This window comes from Bombina bombina, chromosome 5, assembly GCF_027579735.1.
Source record: "Bombina bombina isolate aBomBom1 chromosome 5, aBomBom1.pri, whole genome shotgun sequence".
Taxonomy (NCBI): Eukaryota; Metazoa; Chordata; class Amphibia; order Anura; family Bombinatoridae; genus Bombina; species Bombina bombina.
In genome coordinates this window covers 290,029,038-290,046,991 of record NC_069503.1, presented here as the reverse complement: position 1 = coordinate 290,046,991, position 17,954 = coordinate 290,029,038, and the positions used below count along the sequence as shown (strand labels likewise).

General features: G+C 38.7%; 1 protein-coding gene across 2 annotated transcripts in view; it reads left to right on the top strand.

Moving 5' to 3' along the window:
* LOC128660275 (protein lifeguard 1) overlaps nt 1–12,690 on the top strand; it is a 91,391-nt gene extending 78,701 nt beyond the window's left edge. For both annotated transcript variants that reach the window (XM_053714034.1, XM_053714035.1), the window contains one exon: nt 5,733–12,690. In XM_053714034.1, the coding sequence (XP_053570009.1) occupies nt 5,733–5,882 (150 nt within the window). In that variant the 3' untranslated portion in view covers nt 5,883–12,690. The remainder of the gene's footprint in view (nt 1–5,732) is intronic.
* The last annotated feature ends 5,264 nt before the right edge of the window (nt 12,691–17,954 follow it).

Genomic DNA, 17,954 nt, shown 5'->3' with positions numbered 1-17,954 from the left:
GTTCCTCAACACCATCCATATAGAGGCAGGCATAGGCAGGGGTGACATTTGAACCCATTGAAATACCCCGTTGTTGCAGAAAAAATTTGCTGTAAAAGGAAAAATAATTATGAATTAGAATCAATTCTAGTAATTCCATGAATAAAGTAATTTGAACATCAGAATATTTGCCCGATCTTGTGAGAGCTTCCCAAGTCATATTTAACCCATCCTGATGTGGAATAATAGTGTATAAGCTACATCCCAGGTGGCTAGAATAACATTCTTGGGCAAATTTGAAAAACCTCTAATCTTACTAAGAAAATCCCCAGTATCTTTTAAAAAGGATTTACCTTCCATAACCAGGGGCGTTAAGATTTTTTCCAAAAATCTAGATATAGGTTTGAACAGTGAAACTACTGAAGCCACAATAGGCCTCCCCGGTGGATTAAGGAGGTCTTTATGGACCTTGGGAAATATGTAGAAGTTTGGATTAAGAGGCATAAGAGAATCAAACATCTTTTTATTGATAATTTCTGCTTCTACAGCTTTACTCAATACTTCCCTTAAATATGCATGAAATCTGGGTAGGGGATCCTTATCAAGCTTCCTATATACCTCGGGGTCATTGAGCTGTCTGTAAATCTCTTTATTATATTTAATGGTATCCATTACGACCACTGCCCTGCCCTTATCAGCAGCCTTAATAGTAATGTATGGGTTCTTTTTCAATTTGATAAGGGCAGCACGTTCATCTACAGTAAGATTAGGTCATGCTTGCTTAACATTGTTACCACCAATCAATTTATAAAATTCACTATTAACAACCTGTAAAAACGTGTCAACAGAATGGTTATAGGCAGTGGGAGTGAAAGCACTTTTACTATAGAGTTCAAAGTCCATTGGATCCAAACCACCATCAGAATTGACAGTCCTGGTATTAATAGATGCTTCCCCAAAGAAGGCTATATACAGTGGGGCAAAAAAAAAAGTATTTAGTCAGCCACCAATTGTGCAAGTTCTCCCACTTAAGAAGATGAGAGAGGCCTGTAATTTTCATCATAGGTATACCTCAACTATGAGAGACAAAATGTGGAAACAAATCCAGACAATCACATTGTCTGATTTGGAATGAATTTATTTGCATATTATGGTTGAAAATAAGTATTTGGTCACCTACAAACAAGCAACATTTCTGGCTCTCACAGACCTGTATCTTCTTCTTTAAGAGGCTCCTCTGTCCTCCACTCATTACCTGTATTAATGGCACCTGTTTGAACTTGTTATCAGTATAAAAGACACCTGTCCACAACCTCAAACAGTCACACTCCAAACTCCACTATGGTGAAGACCAAAGAGCTGTCGAAGGACACCAGAAACAAAATTGTAGACCTGCACCAGGCTTGGAAGACTGAATCTGCAATAGGCAAGCAGCTTGGTGTGAAGAAATCAACTGTTGGAACAATAATTAGAAAATGGAAGACATACAAGACCACTGATAATCTCCCTCGATCTGGGGCTCCACGCAAAATCTCACCCCATGGGGTCAAAATGATCACAAGAACAGTGAGCAAACATCCCAGAACCACACGGGGGGACCTAGTGAATGACCTGAAGAGAGCTGGGATCAACGTAACAAAGGCTACCATCAGTAACACACTACGCCGCCAGGGACTCAGATCCTGCAGTGCCAGACGTGTCCCTTCTGAAGCCAGTACATGTCCGGGCCCGTCTGAAGTATGCTAGAGAGCATTTGGATGATCCAGAAGCGGATTGGGAAAATGTCATATGGTCAGATGAAACCAAAGTAGAACTGTTTGGTAGAAACACAACTCGTCGTGTTTGGAGGAGAGAGAATGCTGAGTTGCAATCAAAGAACACCATACCTACTGTGAAGCATGGGGGTGGCAACATCATGCTTTGGGGCTGTTTTTCTGCAAAGGGAACAGGACGACTGATCCGTGTACATGAAAGAATGAATGGGGCCATGTATCGTGAGATTTTGAGTGCAAACCTCCTTCCATCAGCAAGGGCATTGAAGATGAAACGTGGTTGGGTCTTTCAGCATGACAATGATCCCAAACACACCACCCAGGCAATGAAGGAGTGGCTTCATAAGAAGCATTTCAAGGTCCTGGAGTGGCCTAGCCAGTCTCCAGATCTCAACCCCATAGAAAACCTTTGGAGGGAGTTGAAAGTCCATGTTGCCCAGCGACAGCGCCAAAACATCACTGCTCTAGAGGAGATCTGCATGCAGGAATGGGCCAACATACCAGCAACAGTGTGTGACAACCTTGTGAAGACTTACAGAAAATGTTTGACCTCTGTCATTGCCAACAAAGGATATATAACAAAGTATTGAGATGAACTTTTGATATTGACCAAATACTTATTTTCCACCATAATATGCAAATAAATTCTTTCCAAATGTGATTGTCTGGATTTGTTTCCACATTTTGTCTCTCATAGTCGAGGTATACCTATGATGAAAATTACAGGCCTCTCTCATCCTCTTAAGTGGGAGAACTTGCACAATTGGTGGCTGACTAAATACTTTTTTGCCCCACTGTAATCTATTCAGATCAAGTTCCAAGTGGAATATATCTGCACTCACTGTAACAAAATGAAAGTCCCTTTGATAATAGAACAGTCTCGGCCACAGACCAATCATAATGGGAGATATTAATGACATTGTTGAGACTTACTGCTTCGTGCGCCTGGTGCAGGACTCCCGGTTAGATTTGCGGCATCTCCGCTTGCCTCGCCTGGTGCGGGGCTGTCATCCCCGAAGAGGCTGACGATGAACCGGCATCAGAGGTGACCACACCATCTCCCCCCTGCTCTCCTAGTGCGGGTCATGCGTCAAGGCTTACCTCTGCTTCACTCATGAAAGCCTGCCAAAGGTACACGCTGACAGCCCGTAGACGACCTCATCACACCTGAATTTCCGGCGCTTGCGTTCCTCCACTTCCTTCCAGAACGCCGCCCCGCCATCTTTGGCTGTTTGTAACAGGCGTAGATATTTCTCGACCGATGCTGCATCACGGAGTGTGTCTTCCTGCAATTTTACTTTTTCTTCCAAGGTGAGTATTTCCATCTTGGCAAACTCAATGTTTAAAATCATCAAGTCAAACGAGCATTTGTTTAATATTTGTTCATATCTCTGACAAAACTCCGGATTTTTCTGCAAAAAATGTAGGCTGTAACCTAGAGCGCATGCCCCTAGGGATTCTTTTTATATGATGGTACTCAAAGTAGAGGAGTGTAACTGAATGCTGTGCTATCGTTTTAACAGGTTCTCCAAGTCCCTTAAATAAAGATCTTTGTCAGGTACAGTAAGAAAGTCCCTGGGTCCAAGTGCAAACATAGCAATACATGCAGCATCCTCCTCAGTATAAGAGAAAATCCCAGACTCAGAGGTAGTGGTGGGAGTACTGTGTTTCTCTGCCATAGTGTATAAGCCAAATGTTGCTGATCCTCACCTCCAAAGGACACAAGTATTTGCCAAAACTTCAAAAGGAAAAGCAGAGGGAAAGATACTCAGCAAGCTTTACTTTATCCAGAAGCGTTTATGTTTATAGTACAGAAAGTTGTCCAGAAGCGTTTATGTTTATAGTACAGGAAGTGTAATTTAGCTTTACTTTATCCAGAAGTGTTTATGTTTATAGTACAGAAAGTTGTCCAGAAGCGTTTATGTTTATAGTACAGGAAGTGTAATTTAGCTTTACTTTATCCAGAAATGTTTATGTTTATAGTACAGGAAGTTGTCCAGAAGCATTTATGTTTATAGTATAGGAAGTGTGTAATATAGCTTTACTTTATCCAGAAGTGTTTATGTTTATAGTACAGGAAGTTGTCCAGAAGTGTTTATGTTATAGTACAGGAAGTGTGTAATATAGCTTTGCGTTATCTGTTCTCCACTTTCAATACTCTTCTCCGTATACTCCCACCTCCTAATACAACTTATCTGTCAGCTCAAGACTTTGCCAGCCACTTCAATAGCAAAATTGACTCCATCAGAAATGAACCCCAACCCACAACCCTGTTCCTGTGGAAGAGGTTTCTGCATTTATACTGCGCTCCCACCTCACTACCTGTCTCTCTTCTACCCTTACCCCTAAACTCACACACATTTTCAACCTCTCCCTCAGCACCGGTACATTTTCCTCATCTCTGAAACATGCACTGGTCACACCTATCCTCAAAAAACCTTCCCTTGATCCAACCTCCCCATCCAACTATCGCCCTATTTCCTTCCTCCCTCTTGCCTCAAAGCTTCTCGAAAAGCTAGTATATGCACGCCTATCCCATTTCCTTACATTAAACTCCCTCCTTGACCCACTGCAATCTGGATTTCGCTCCCATCACACAGAGACAGCAATCATTAAGGTTACCAATGACTTACTTACATCAAAATCAAAAGGCCACTTCTCTCTGCTTATCCTCCTTGATCTGTCCGCAGCCTTTGATACTGTTGACCACCCTCTTTTGCTCCAAACCCTCCAATCCTTCAGCATTTGTGACACAGCCCTCTCGTGGTTCTCTTCTTACCTGTCAAACTGTATCTTTAGTGTAGCCTTCTCTGGGGCCTCCTCTGCCCCGTCACTACTTTCTGTTGGGGTACCGCAAGGCTCTGTCCTCGGTCCCCTTCTATTCTCAAGCTACACATCATCATTAGGTTCCCTATTAAAGTCCTACTGTTTCCAAAATCATTTGTATGCCAACAACACCCTAATCTACTTCTCAGAACCAGACCTATCTCCTTCCTTGCTAATCCATGTCACTAACTGTCTTTCTCACATCTCTTCCTGGATGTCATCTCACTACCTCAAGCTAAATCTCTCCAAAATTGAGCTCCTTATTTTCCCCCCTTCTTCCAAAATCTCCACCCCCAATCTCTCTATAACTGCTGACAACTCTATCATTACCCCTACCCTGCATGCCCGATGTCTTGGGGTAACATTTGACTCAGATCTTTTTTTCACTCCTCACATTCAGTCCTTGGCTAAAGCCTGCCGCTTACACCTTAAAAACATCTCTAAAATTAGACATTTACTTACACAAGACACAGCTAAGATTTTAATCCACTCTCTCATCCTTTCCTGCCTCGATTACTGTAAATCTGTCCTCTCTGGTCTCCCCAGCTGCCGCCTAGCTCCTTTACAATCCATAATGAATGCCTCTTCCAGGCTCATCTTCCTTACATGTCGCTCTTCATCTGCTGCACCTCTCTGCCAATCCCTTCCCTGGCTTCCTCTTGCCTCTAGGATTAAACACAAAATTCTCCCTCTGACATACAAAGCCCTCAACTGCACTGATCCCCCTATATCTCAGACCTTGTCACCAGATACTCTCCCTCCCGTCCCCTTCGCACTGCTCATTACCTCTTACTCGCCTCCTCTCTTGTTACCTCCTCACACTCCCGTTTACAGGACTTCTCCAGACTGGCTTCCATCTTGTGGAACTTTCTGCTTCGCTCCACAAGACTCTCCCCTAGTTTTGAAAGCTTCAAGCACTCCTTAAAGACTCTACTGTTCAGGGATGCATACAACCTATACTGTACTAACCTTTCTTTCTACCAGTTCCTCTCCTCCAGTGCTATCCCCTGAACCCCCTTAGCATGTAAGCCTAAGAGTCCAGCTGTTTGTAGATCACCTTCTTAAGAGTTGACTACAACAGTGCTCCAGTAATACAAAACGGTTTATTTTTCTGTTTGCATGAATGACCACAGCTTTTTTTTTTCTTCTTTTCAGTACTTGGTTGTGGATACTCAGATGATTGTTGGTGGAAAACATCGTTACTCAGTTAGCCCTGAGGAATATATCTATGCTGCGCTCAATATCTACTTAGACATTGTAAATCTTTTTATCCTCCTACTTCAGCTCATTGGAATATGTCGCTAGAGTGAATTGCCAGTCATACAGGGGAACACATATGTAGGTGGTACCTTTTAAAATGTTCATTTTGATTTTGTATTCATCACTAATTTATTTTGTACTTTTTTCTGTTCTTTGTAATATAAAGATATTAGAGGTGGAAATGCTAAAGTTTATATAAGAAAAGAAAATATTTTGAATATTGTTTTAAATATGGAACTTAAGAAATCTTTTCAACTAAGTGTGTTTCAGATCTTGTATTATTTAATGGCCAGGTCTGGGATGTGGAAATGTGCCTATAAAGCCTAAGAATGCAAACTGTTCAGTTTAAAGTCATGTCTTCATGAACAGATATAGAACAGTACAGTGACACTTCTGTAGATTCACTAACTCGCCTCTCCCTTCCCTGTGTTCTCTGGAGTAGATTGTTCATTAAGACGCCTCTCAGTCTTTAAAAGACCACGAAATACAGTAAAATTGAATAACTGACAAATACACAATAAGAAGACAATGTAATAGCAATTACTTTGAATTTTAATGGAACACTCAAGTCAAAATTAAACAATAATGATTCAGGTAGCACATGCAGTTTTTTTTTTTAAATTTCATTTTTATTATATTTCAACATGTTAATACATTTTTAAGCAGTTTTCAGGAAACAGAGAAGGTTACATAAACAATGAAAAAAAAAAAACAACCAAACAACCGTGAGGATTCAATAATTCTAACAATCCTTCATCTCTAGAGTTTCCTATTGAATTATATTATTTCTATAATTCCTTAAACAAAAAACAATAACAAAGGAGAGGAAAAAAAAAAAAAAAAATTTAACAGGGAAAAACAGCACAATTTCCCTTATATACTTTATGCGTACAGTCAACAAATCAAACCAATCTATTGTTTATGCTTTTTATAACCAATAATACTCCTAAATTACCTTCAAGTTAATTAAGAATTAATATGCTCAAGATAATTTTTCTTAGTTGATCGACCTCAGTTCAATTTTATATTATTATTATTGCAGTCCAGACTCATATCTGTTACTTCTCAATACTTCCACCAAGAGAGAGAGAGAGGGAGAGAAAAAAAAAGAAAAAAGGGGGGAGAGAAAAGAAAAAAAGAGGGGGGAAAGGGAAAGGGAATTTCCACATTCGTCCCCCCCCAAAAAACCTTCGATTCCTATCCATTTACCATAACCCCAGTTGTACTAGCTCTGTGTTTTGGAAGGGAAATACAATATAGTCTATCTCTGTGGCCGGGAGGGATTTAATAAATGGTGCCCATTTACTAAAAAAATTTCTGATGTCAGAATCATTATTAATATCCGTGTCACGTTGTTCTAATATACATTGTTTTTTGAGGAAATTTTTTATTTCCACCACACTAGGGATTTCTCTCGTCTTCCATTTTTTTTTTTTTATTTTAATTTTTTTATTAAGGACATTACATCATGTATAAAAATGCATTTAGAATGTAGAATACAATTGTACCAATATTATCGTCATACTTGATAGCTGGGCTTGTATTCACAATAATTCAGTCCTTATTTTAATCCCCAAAAAGAGTTGGGCACTTTTGGCCCTTCATTAACAATGTGAATAAAAGCTGGGGCTTACAATGAACATAAAGGACAATAGGCTTAATTAGATTAACCTAAATGTAAAAATAAATGCAGAAACTAAAAACAAAAAACAAGAACACCAGGACTGAATAAATTAACAGGATATAACCACACCTTAATTGTCAAATGAAGCTATAGGGCTTTTAGACGGTGGAGTCACATAAATAATTTGAGCTTCTGCGATCTAACATTGAACCTCACATGATATATATAGTAGAACAAATTATTCACACATTGATATTGTGCTGTGCTAAACTTATAGAAGACCTCCTACACACCACCTCGGCCGCTGGCGATGCAAGGGAAGGCCACATAAAAATGCAAAATGTATATCAAACCTGTGTCAACTATATTAGGAAGATATGGAAGTCTCTTGGTTGTTGATTTAAGTTGTATACGTAACATTGTGAGGATATAAAATCATATAAAAAATAAAAAAAAAAAGTTTCTACTTAAGTGTGGTCTGAATTTCCTTCCACGTGGAAGCTGTGGCTACCTGTATTTTAGAAAGATTATGCATGTGCAAACAATTAATTCCAAAATAGCGCTAGACATTAGCACATTGCCTATCTAATGCAAACACTTCATAACTTTTAAAGTACCTAAAAAGAAGAACCTTTAAACATATAAGAGTCTAGAGTTCCAGCATATTAATTAGAACTTTTACTGCTTTCTGAGAATTATATTTTGTTTAATGATTGTCATCCTTCAGGGATTGTCAACGATGGGAGCATACTTTTGATACAGGGCATTGTTAATACATTCAGAGACCTTGAAGCAATATCTAACAAGCCACTGGGAAACAGATTTATCTTTGGCACCGAGTCCACCGTATCCCAGGGCCCCCCTCTAAAACCCTGAGAAAGTCGCTCAGACTCCGGTCCCTGCATGTTTCGCAGATGCACACTTACTGTTCCACAATGGCCCACAGATTGCGATAATGAATAGGATGCTCCCTGCATATCGCTATCGTTGTTGGCGGCTATATCAGGATCTTTAAGCTTTGCTGCGCGATGCTTCAGATGAGTCGGCATCTTGAGCTGATAGACAACTAATTTTTGCTCCATAATAGCTGTTGACAAAATGGATGTTGCTTGAAGGCTTTCTCTGGGTGTCCTCTTCGGCAGTGTTTCTGTGTCGTTCTGTTTTGACAGCTGCGAAGGTTGGTATGTAACCAGCAGAGGTAGATCCCCATCCAATCGCACCTCAGGTTCTACGGCCGCCCTGGGCCCTAGGGTCAGGCCTGATTCCTGTGTCGCAGATCGTTGTATAGCCGGGACATCTAATGTTACTGGTGGTATCCTAAGCATAAGGAGTTGGAGCTCGTGTGCCGAGGGTGCCTTTGCTATTATCGGCTGAAAAATCGCCTCCAGTTTAAGAAGCATTAGATCAAACTTGGTGTGAGAGTTTTCTTCCCTTGTGCCAGCTGGAGAGTACGCCATTGTACCGTTCTTTGCAATTTTCCCGCTTGACAGCTACTTGTAGTTTATAGGAATGATAAGTTGTGCAGATGCTTAAAAGTATCGGGTGGGGTTGATAGGCGATCAGTCCTAGTAGTACACCCCGGTAAACGGGGGGGGGATGCTGCCTGTATAATCACCGCTGCTACAGGCCTTAAATGTCCAATTCTGGCTCCAGGGTCATAAATACAGCGAAATGGTTCTAGTTGTATTAGAAGTCGTTTAGGACCACAATTTTACAGTGCTGGCGTTGAATACTGTAGTTGTGGACTATTATATCAGCGGATTATAGGCCACTCTCCTGGAGCTCTTGAAATGTGCGACTACACAGAGCCGCTGCTAGGACACACCCCCCCTCGTCTTCCATTTTTTAAATATTAAGTACCTAGCTGCCATTATAGAGACACTTATTATTTTTTCATTTGATTGTTGTTCTATCTGATTATCACAGCAAAATATAATTAAGCTTGCCGATATCTCCAGAGGGGAGATCCTGAGAGTAGTATTGATCCAGAATTCTAGTTTTCGACAAAATTGCCTAATCAGGGGGCAGTTAACTATCATATGTAAGAGATCTGCCGCAATTAAGGAGCACTTAGGACATTTAGAAAAATTCATGTTCTGGAGCTTATAGCCTTTTTCCGGAGTATAGTGAAATTTATGTAATAACTTAAGATGAGCCTCTCTCCATGTTGCTGAAAGAGTAGCCATTGACACTTTATGAATAGATTTTTGTATAAATTTATGGTCAATATAATCCTGGGCCAAAATTAGTCTCCAATCTTGAGCAATTTTCTCTAAAGTATGACTTGCTCTGTTTGCTCCTAAGAGGTAGTAGCAATAAGAGATGGACATACGTCCCTTCTTAACTAACGTGAGCCAATCCTCTAGATCTCCCAAATCCCATTGCCACTCTCCCTCCCTCGTTAGCTCTAATGCATAGTGCCTTACTTGCAAAAACGCAAAGAACTCCTTATTAGAGAGGTTGAAGCTATTTTTAATTTCTTCAAAAGTTCTAACACATTGTTTTTCTTTATCAATGAATTGGATCATTGTGTTCAGTCCCACCATTTGCCATTTCTTAAAAATTGCAGAATCCAGTCCTGCTTGAAATAATGGGTTACCCAGAACAGGGAGATATTTTGAAACCTTGCAGTTGATAGAAAGAAGCTTCCCTATCTTCCACCAGGCCTTTAGAGGATTAAAAATCATTTTGTTCTCCTTAATTTTAGATGGCAAACCTTTTAAGTCACAATGCAGCAGTGCACATGGAAGGTATGGGTCACAAACACTATCCTCCAATGCATTGTTTAAAACGTAGTTATTACAGAATAACCAATCTGCTGCAATTCGTGCTAAGAAAGCAAAATTGTAAAGCCGTATATCAGGTAATGCAAAACCAGCAAATATTTTAGCATGTGTTAGTTTGCTCAGGGCTATCCTGGGTTTTCTCTTCTGCCAGATGAAGCTTCTGAGCCAGCTGTTTAGCCCTCGAATATCCCTATCATAAAGTATTAATGCTGTGTTCTGTAATACATATAATAGTTTGGGGAGAAGAACCATTTTAAACAAGGCTATCCGTCCTGAAATAGAAAGAGGTAGATTTTCCCAGAGTCTAAGTTTATTTTTAATTGTGGTTATAATTGGAGAAATATTAAAATTATATAGATCCCGTGGATTAGTAGGTATTACTATGCCTAAATACTTAAATGACTCATTAACTATTCTAAAAGGACTATTCACCAAGGAGTCTTTATTTTTTCTAAGCCAGTACAGCTCTGATTTCATCACGTTTATTTTATAACCAGAGAATAGTCCAAATTGGTTAGTGATTCCCAGCAGCTTAGGTATATTAACCCTAGTGTTTGACAGATAGACAAGGATGTCATCTGCGTATAGGGCTAGTTTCATCTCCTGTCTACCTATCGCCACCCCTTCCAGCTGTGACCTAATCCTGATGGCTAATGGTTCAATACATAGGTTAAAAAGGAGAGGAGAGAGGGGGCAACCCTGCCTAGTTCCTCTGTTAAGCACAATTTGTGAAGAGACGGTGTTATTCACAATTAAGCTTGTTAAAGGAGAGTTATACAGATTCATAACGAATTTGAGGAAGTTTTCTCCAAACCCAAACCGTCCCAATGAAGTAAAAAGATGGTCATGTTGTATCGAATCGAATGCCTTCTCAGCATCGATGGACACAATGACCAGGTCAGGAGTTTGTTCCCCCTCTCCCCTCTCCTTCCTCCCCATGTTATAAAAATATTCTGTTACCACTAGAACCTCTCTGATTTTTGCTGAGGAATTCCGTGAATTTAGAAAACCTGCTTGGTCTTTATTTATAATATTCGGTAATATCTTTTGTAGCCTTTTAGCCAAGATTGACATGAAAACCTTATAGTCGACGTTTAATAAGGCTATTGGTCTGTAAGATTCCCTTTGAACTGGATCCTTTCCACTTTTAGGAATAAGTGTTGTGAAGGAGGCAGAAAAAGCTTTCGGCACCAATTCTCCTTTAATATACATAGCATTATATACATTACTAAGATGAGGCGCGATTTCTGAGGAAAGGATCTTATAGAATTCGCTTGGTAACCCATCCGGGCCTGCAGCTTTATTGATAGCGGATTCAGAGATCACCTTCTCTATTTCTTCTACTCTTATCGGGGCATTAAGAGTCTCTATTAATTCTACAGATATCTTGGGACAACTAATTTTACTCCAGAACTCCTCTGCCTGTGTTAAATCATATATTTTAGAGGCATATATATCTTGATAATATTTAACCAGTTCCTTATGTATCTCTGTGTTCTCCGTAAGGAGCTTCCCATCTACAAGACGTTTTTCAATAAGTGATGGCTTTTTCTCGTTTTTGACCAAATTAGCAAGTTTCCATATCTGTATAGTTTAAGCACATGCAGTTTTAAACAACTTTCTAATTTACTTTCATTAACAAAATGTGCAGTATTTTTATATTTAAACTTTCTTAGTCACCAGCTCCTACTGAGAATGTGCAAGAATACACAGAATATACGTATATGTATTTGTGATTGGCTGATGGCTGTCACATGATACAGGGGGAGTGGAAATAGACATATCTGAATTTTTTCAGAAAAAAATCTACTACTCATTTGAAGTTCAGACTAAGTGCTATTGCATTGTCTTTTTCTCATGCATTTGTTGATTATGCAAATCTACCGTATTTACTGGCCCTTTAAATAATTCCTGCATCAATTAGCTAGAAATGCATCTCACCCTTGATACTGCCAAATCATCTTTAATCCATTGCTGCTTAGATTTTACAAGAGCCAGACCTACAGCTGATCACAAATGATGGGCATGGAAAGGGCAATCAGCAGACACTTCCTGGTGCTGCATAGAACTCTCAGTACTTCCAAGTTCAGGCACAACCTAGCCAGCAGTTTACACCACCCCAAACTGTATTCATTTTTATTGATAACGGAGTTGCAATAAGAATGCCTACTAAACAGGCAGTCAGGAACACCTTACACACTGTGTTATCTGTGGGTATTCATCAGTTCTATCTGCTGAGTTTAAGTATTGTTTCAGATAAGTTAAGTAGCACTAACCTACATGGATATGTGGTCTACTGTCATGAATCAGCCTTGTACCGTATTCACAACTCACTTCTTACATTATGTCTATAAATTAGTTGACTTTGTAATTACTCAGAATTGTACAGCACTGTTTGCTTTGTTTTTAATAAATAAATCATCATAATATTTGGAATACAAAACTGATTTCAAGTTCTTTCGTTCCTCCAACCAAAAATCAGCATGGCTATAACTGTACTATGTTTAGTGGTCATATCCATTTAAGTATGTATTTGTTTAGATCAGTGTTTTTCTACTCCAGTCCTCAGGGCACATTAACAGGCCAGATTTTCAAGATATCTAACTAGAGCACAGGCGAGCAGTAACCATGGTTACTAATCTGCTCTCATCCATCATCTGATTATTTCACATGACAATCTGGCCTGTTAGTGGCCATTGGTTGACATTACCAGTACAGATTTTTATTTTACTATGTTAAAGGGACAGTCAACACCAGAATTGTTGTTGTTTTAAAAGATAGATAATCCCTTAATTACCCATTCCCCAGTTTTGCAAAACCAACACAGTTGTAATTATACACGTTTTACCTCTGTAATTACCTTGTATCTAAGCCTCTGCAGACTGCCCCCTTATTTCAGTTCTTTTGACAGACTTGCAGTTTAGCCAATCAGTGCTCACTCCTCAGTAAATTTGCGTGCATGAGCTCAATGTTATCTATATGAAACACATGAACTATCGCCTTCTAGTGGTGAAAAACTGTCAAAATGCATTTAGATTAGAGGCGGCCTTCAAGGTCTAAGAAATTAGTATATGAACCTCCTATGTTTAGCTTTCAACTAAGAATACCAAGAGAACAAAGCAAAATTGGTGATAAAAGTAAATTGGAAAGTTGTTTAAAATTGCATATCCTATTTGAATCATGAAAGTTTTTTTTGGATTTGACTGTCCCTTTTATTTATAGCAGATGATTCCTTTCAGGAAAGCAATCAAAGCCAGTATGTATTAATACTGTGTTTATGTAAGCTTGAGTAAACCCCTTCCCGCAGTTAGGTTGTTCCATGCTGGCCTAACTGCGCTAGGCTTTAGCGCCGTTAGGACAGCATGGAACGTCCTAGCCATATGGCTGTAATAAAGCAATGTCGGCTTCCTAACTGGGATCGCGGACTGGAGGGCATGCCTAGCGTCATATGCACACCCCAGACCCGATCCCATCATTGAAATGACGCGATTGCCTGAACGATCGCGTGATTTAAATGTTTACTTATTTGTTTTTATCTGAACTTTGATGTAATAAAGACAAATAAGACCCGCTGGGGTTAAAGATATTTAAAGGGACATAAATAGCAGGCTGAGCATTTTTATTGCACTTTTGCTTGAACAGAACTTTGTGTTTTACACTACTGATCTTGAGCTGAACATGGCTGATGGTTGGTGGCTATACACTATTGCCATGTTCAGCAGTGCATTGCAAGTCTGGAGCTGACTTTATCTGTGATCTAGATTACAAGTGGAGCGTGAGATTTCTTGCGCTACTGTAAAACTCAGACCACAATCTTATGTGCGCTTGTATTACAAGTTAAAATTTTATGCATACTTAAAGGGACAGTCAAGTCCAAAAAAACCTTTCATGATTTAAATAGGGAATGTAATTTTAAACAACTTTACAATTTACTTGTATCACCAATTTTGCTTTGTTCTCTTGGTATTCTTAGTTAAACCTAGGAGGTTCATATGCCAATTTCTTAGACCTTGAAGACTGCCTCTAATCTGAATGCATTTTGACCACTAGAGGGCATTAGTTCATGTGTTTCATATAGATAACATTAAGCTGATGCACATGAAGTTACCCTGGAGTGAGCACTGATTGGCTAAAATGCAAGTCTGTCAAAACAACTGAAGCAAGGGGGCAGTTTTCAGAGGCTTAGATACAAGGTAATCACAGAGGTAAAAAGTGTATTTATATAACTGTGTTGGTTATGCAAAATTTGGGAATGGGTAATAAAGGGATTATCTTTCTTTTTAGACAACAACAATTCTAGTGTTGACTGTCCCGTTAAGCGCAAGTTACCAGAAACCTACCAGTTTTATGTTATACGAATCTGAATCACTAATATAATGGCCATTCAGCATCTTACAATACATCGTACAGGGTGAAATGACAATTCTGAAAGAATAGCAGAACTTATAAATGAATGTCATACATTTGAGCATTATTAATTTGACGACGTTTTGGGGTCTGGAAACAAGATTAAACAGAACGCTTCATTTTCGTAACACTGTAAGTCGTCACTGTACAGAACGGGATAGCAGGATCTGCAATCTGTATTTACAACAACTTGCATTTTGTCAGTATAATAATGTTCCAACTTTAAAGGGACAGTCAAGTCCAAAAAAAAACTTTCATGATTTAAAAAGGGCATGTAATTTTCCAATTTACTTTTATCGCCAATTTTGCCTTGTTCTCTTGTTATTCTTAGTTGAAAGCTAAACCTAGGAGGTTTATATGCTAATTTCTTAAACCTTGAAGGCCGCCTCTAATCTGAATGCATTTTCACAGTTTTTCACCACTAGAGGGCGTTAATTCATGTGTTTCATATAGATAACATTGAGCTCATGCACGTGAAGTAACCCGGGAGTGAGCACTGATTGGCTAAAATGCAAGTCTGTCAAAAGAACTGAAATAAGGGGGCAGTTTGCAGAGGCTTAGATACAAGGTCATTACAGAGGTAAAATGTGTATTATTATTATAACTGTGTTGGTTATTTAAAACTGAGAAATTGGTTAAAAAAAAGGAATTATCTATCTTTTTAAACAACAACAATTCTGGTGTTGACTGCCCCTTTAAGTCTTCTTTCCACACCATACAATTCCCTATACACTTTCCATAGTGCATAAAAATAAAACCCTGCAAATGGGTTAAACACATGGCTAAAGCCATCAGCAAGGCATTACTGGGGGCTAGATGAACACATATAGTGAGACAATGACAAAAGACATATGTGCATAGTCACCATTTACCAGCTAACTGCCAGAAGTATACTACCATTCCTGACTAACAGTACCGGTATTTGGCGCTGGCAATCCAAGATAAAACAGATGTTAGGGAAAGAGGAAGCCGGTTGTCCACAATGGGGAATGTAAGCAGAGACTGTGTGTACTGGGACGTTTCCCGTTAGGTGTTGCAGGAGCCCCAAATCTCACAAGTCCTCCTTCTGTTAAGCCGTCTGCAGCCCATGATGTAGATGGGTATTCTCCAATCCCATTAGAGGTATGGAAGTACTGGAATGAAAGAAAACAAACAGGCACAGCCCAACTCAAGTGCAGTTTATCTTTTTTAACATATTATGCATATCATATATTGCCTAGACATTTGTCTTGTAACATTTGATCATATAGGAGTGTTTAGAATCATAAGAACGATTGTGCATATATACCTATATGCATATATTTTAGCGTATATTCCAAATGATGTTTTACTTTTAACAATAGGAGTTATGTGTAGCTTTCTTATTTAATATAGTTAGTTTGTTAGTTTTAAATTTTATATTTTGTATCTTTTCAAAATCAGTACCATCATATATGCAACAGCTTAGGGGTGTGTCTCTACACGCCATTGGTTTTTGTGTTAATGCATTTTTTTCATTGACTCTTTAAAAAGCCAGTTAGATCCGATGAATAGTTCACTCTTGAAAAAGTCTGAGCGTTCTCAGATGAAACGCGTAGAGGTTCTCGTTTTGAAGGCATATACTGTGATCGCTTGGAGACATTCCCTGTAATCAGCTCTAACTTGGTTTCACAACGGCTGAGGTGGAGCATACACACGGGAGAGATTTTGATCCGCCACTTTGTTCGTAATATATGCCATCTGAAAACCACATTGTTTTTTTTATACTGCTTGTATCTTTTTTTCAGTTTGTAAGTAGCCATTTTCACTTGCGCACTTACGTTCTATTAAATAATACTGCACTTGAGTCGGGCTGCACCTGTTTGTTTTCTTTCATTCCAGTACTACCACTCCTAAACCTACTTATGTAAGCTTTTTCAACAATGGTTACCAACAGGACAAAGTGAATTTGATATCTGAAGCACATTGAAAAGTCTCTTAAACTGCATTCTTTATTTAATTGATGAAAGATTAAAGGGACATGAAACCAAAAAAATGTATTTTATGATTCAAATATGTTATACATTTTTAAACAACTTTTCAATTTACTTCTGTTATCAACTTTGCTTCATTCTCTTGTTTTATTGAAGAAGCAGCAATGCACTTCTGGGAGCTAGCTGAACAAATTTGTAAGCCAATGAAAATGGGCATACAATTTCAGTCACCAATCAACAGCTAGCTCCAAGTTCCTGAGCCTATCTAGATATGCTTTTCAACAAAGGATACCAAGACAGTGAAGCAAATTAGATAACTGAAGTAAATTGGAAAGTTGTTTAAAATTGCACGCTCTATCAGAATCTATAAAGAAAAATGTGGGGTTTCATGTCCCTTTAATTTTGACTGTTATGTTCCTTTAACATATCTATATATAATGAGCCTAAAGGACCATTAAATACAGTGGACATGCATTAAAGTCCTACTTTTAAATTTTGAAGTAGATTTTTTTTTCCTGACAAGCTTCAAAGGTTACTTCCATGTACTGCCCCCTTTTTCATGTGACAATCATCAGGCAATTACAGGCTCATGTGTATTCACTGTGAACTCTTGCAAATGCTCAGTAGGAGCTGGTGCATCAGAAAGTGTGCATATAAAAAGACTGAGCACAATGTGGTAATGAAAGTAAATATGATTGAATCATTATAGTTTCCTTTTATATTTAGATGCACTGTAATGTGTGAGAGCAGCAAGAGAGGAGGGGGTTTTGGACTGTCACAGAGTACTATAGTATCTGTGATTGGTCACTTTTCTCTTGTTCTGAAAAAGCTCTGCTTACATGGCTGTAATTTTCCTCAGTCTGTGGGCTACTCTAATATATTCTCTTATTTAAAGGGACTATGTGCTAAAAAAATCACTCATATAAAAGATCAGCATTTAAAGGGACAGTGAACACCAGAATTTTTGTAGTTTAAAAAGGTTTTACCTTTTTATGTTTTACCTCTGTAATTATCTTGTATCTAAGCTTCTGCAAACTGCCCCCTTATTTCAGTTATTTTGACAGACTTGCATTTTAGCCAATCAGTGCTCACTCCTAGGAGCTTTACATGCATGAGCTCAATGTCATCTATATGAAACACATGAACTAACGCCCTCTAGTGGTGAAAACCATCAAAATGCTTTCAGGTTAGAGGCGGCCTTCAAGGTCTAAGAAATTAGCATATGAACCACTTAGGTTTAGCTTTAAACTAAGAATACCAAAAGAACAAAGCAAAATTGGTGATAAAAGTAAATTGTAAAGTTGTTTAAAATTACATGCCCTATTTAAATCATGAAAGTTTTTTTGGA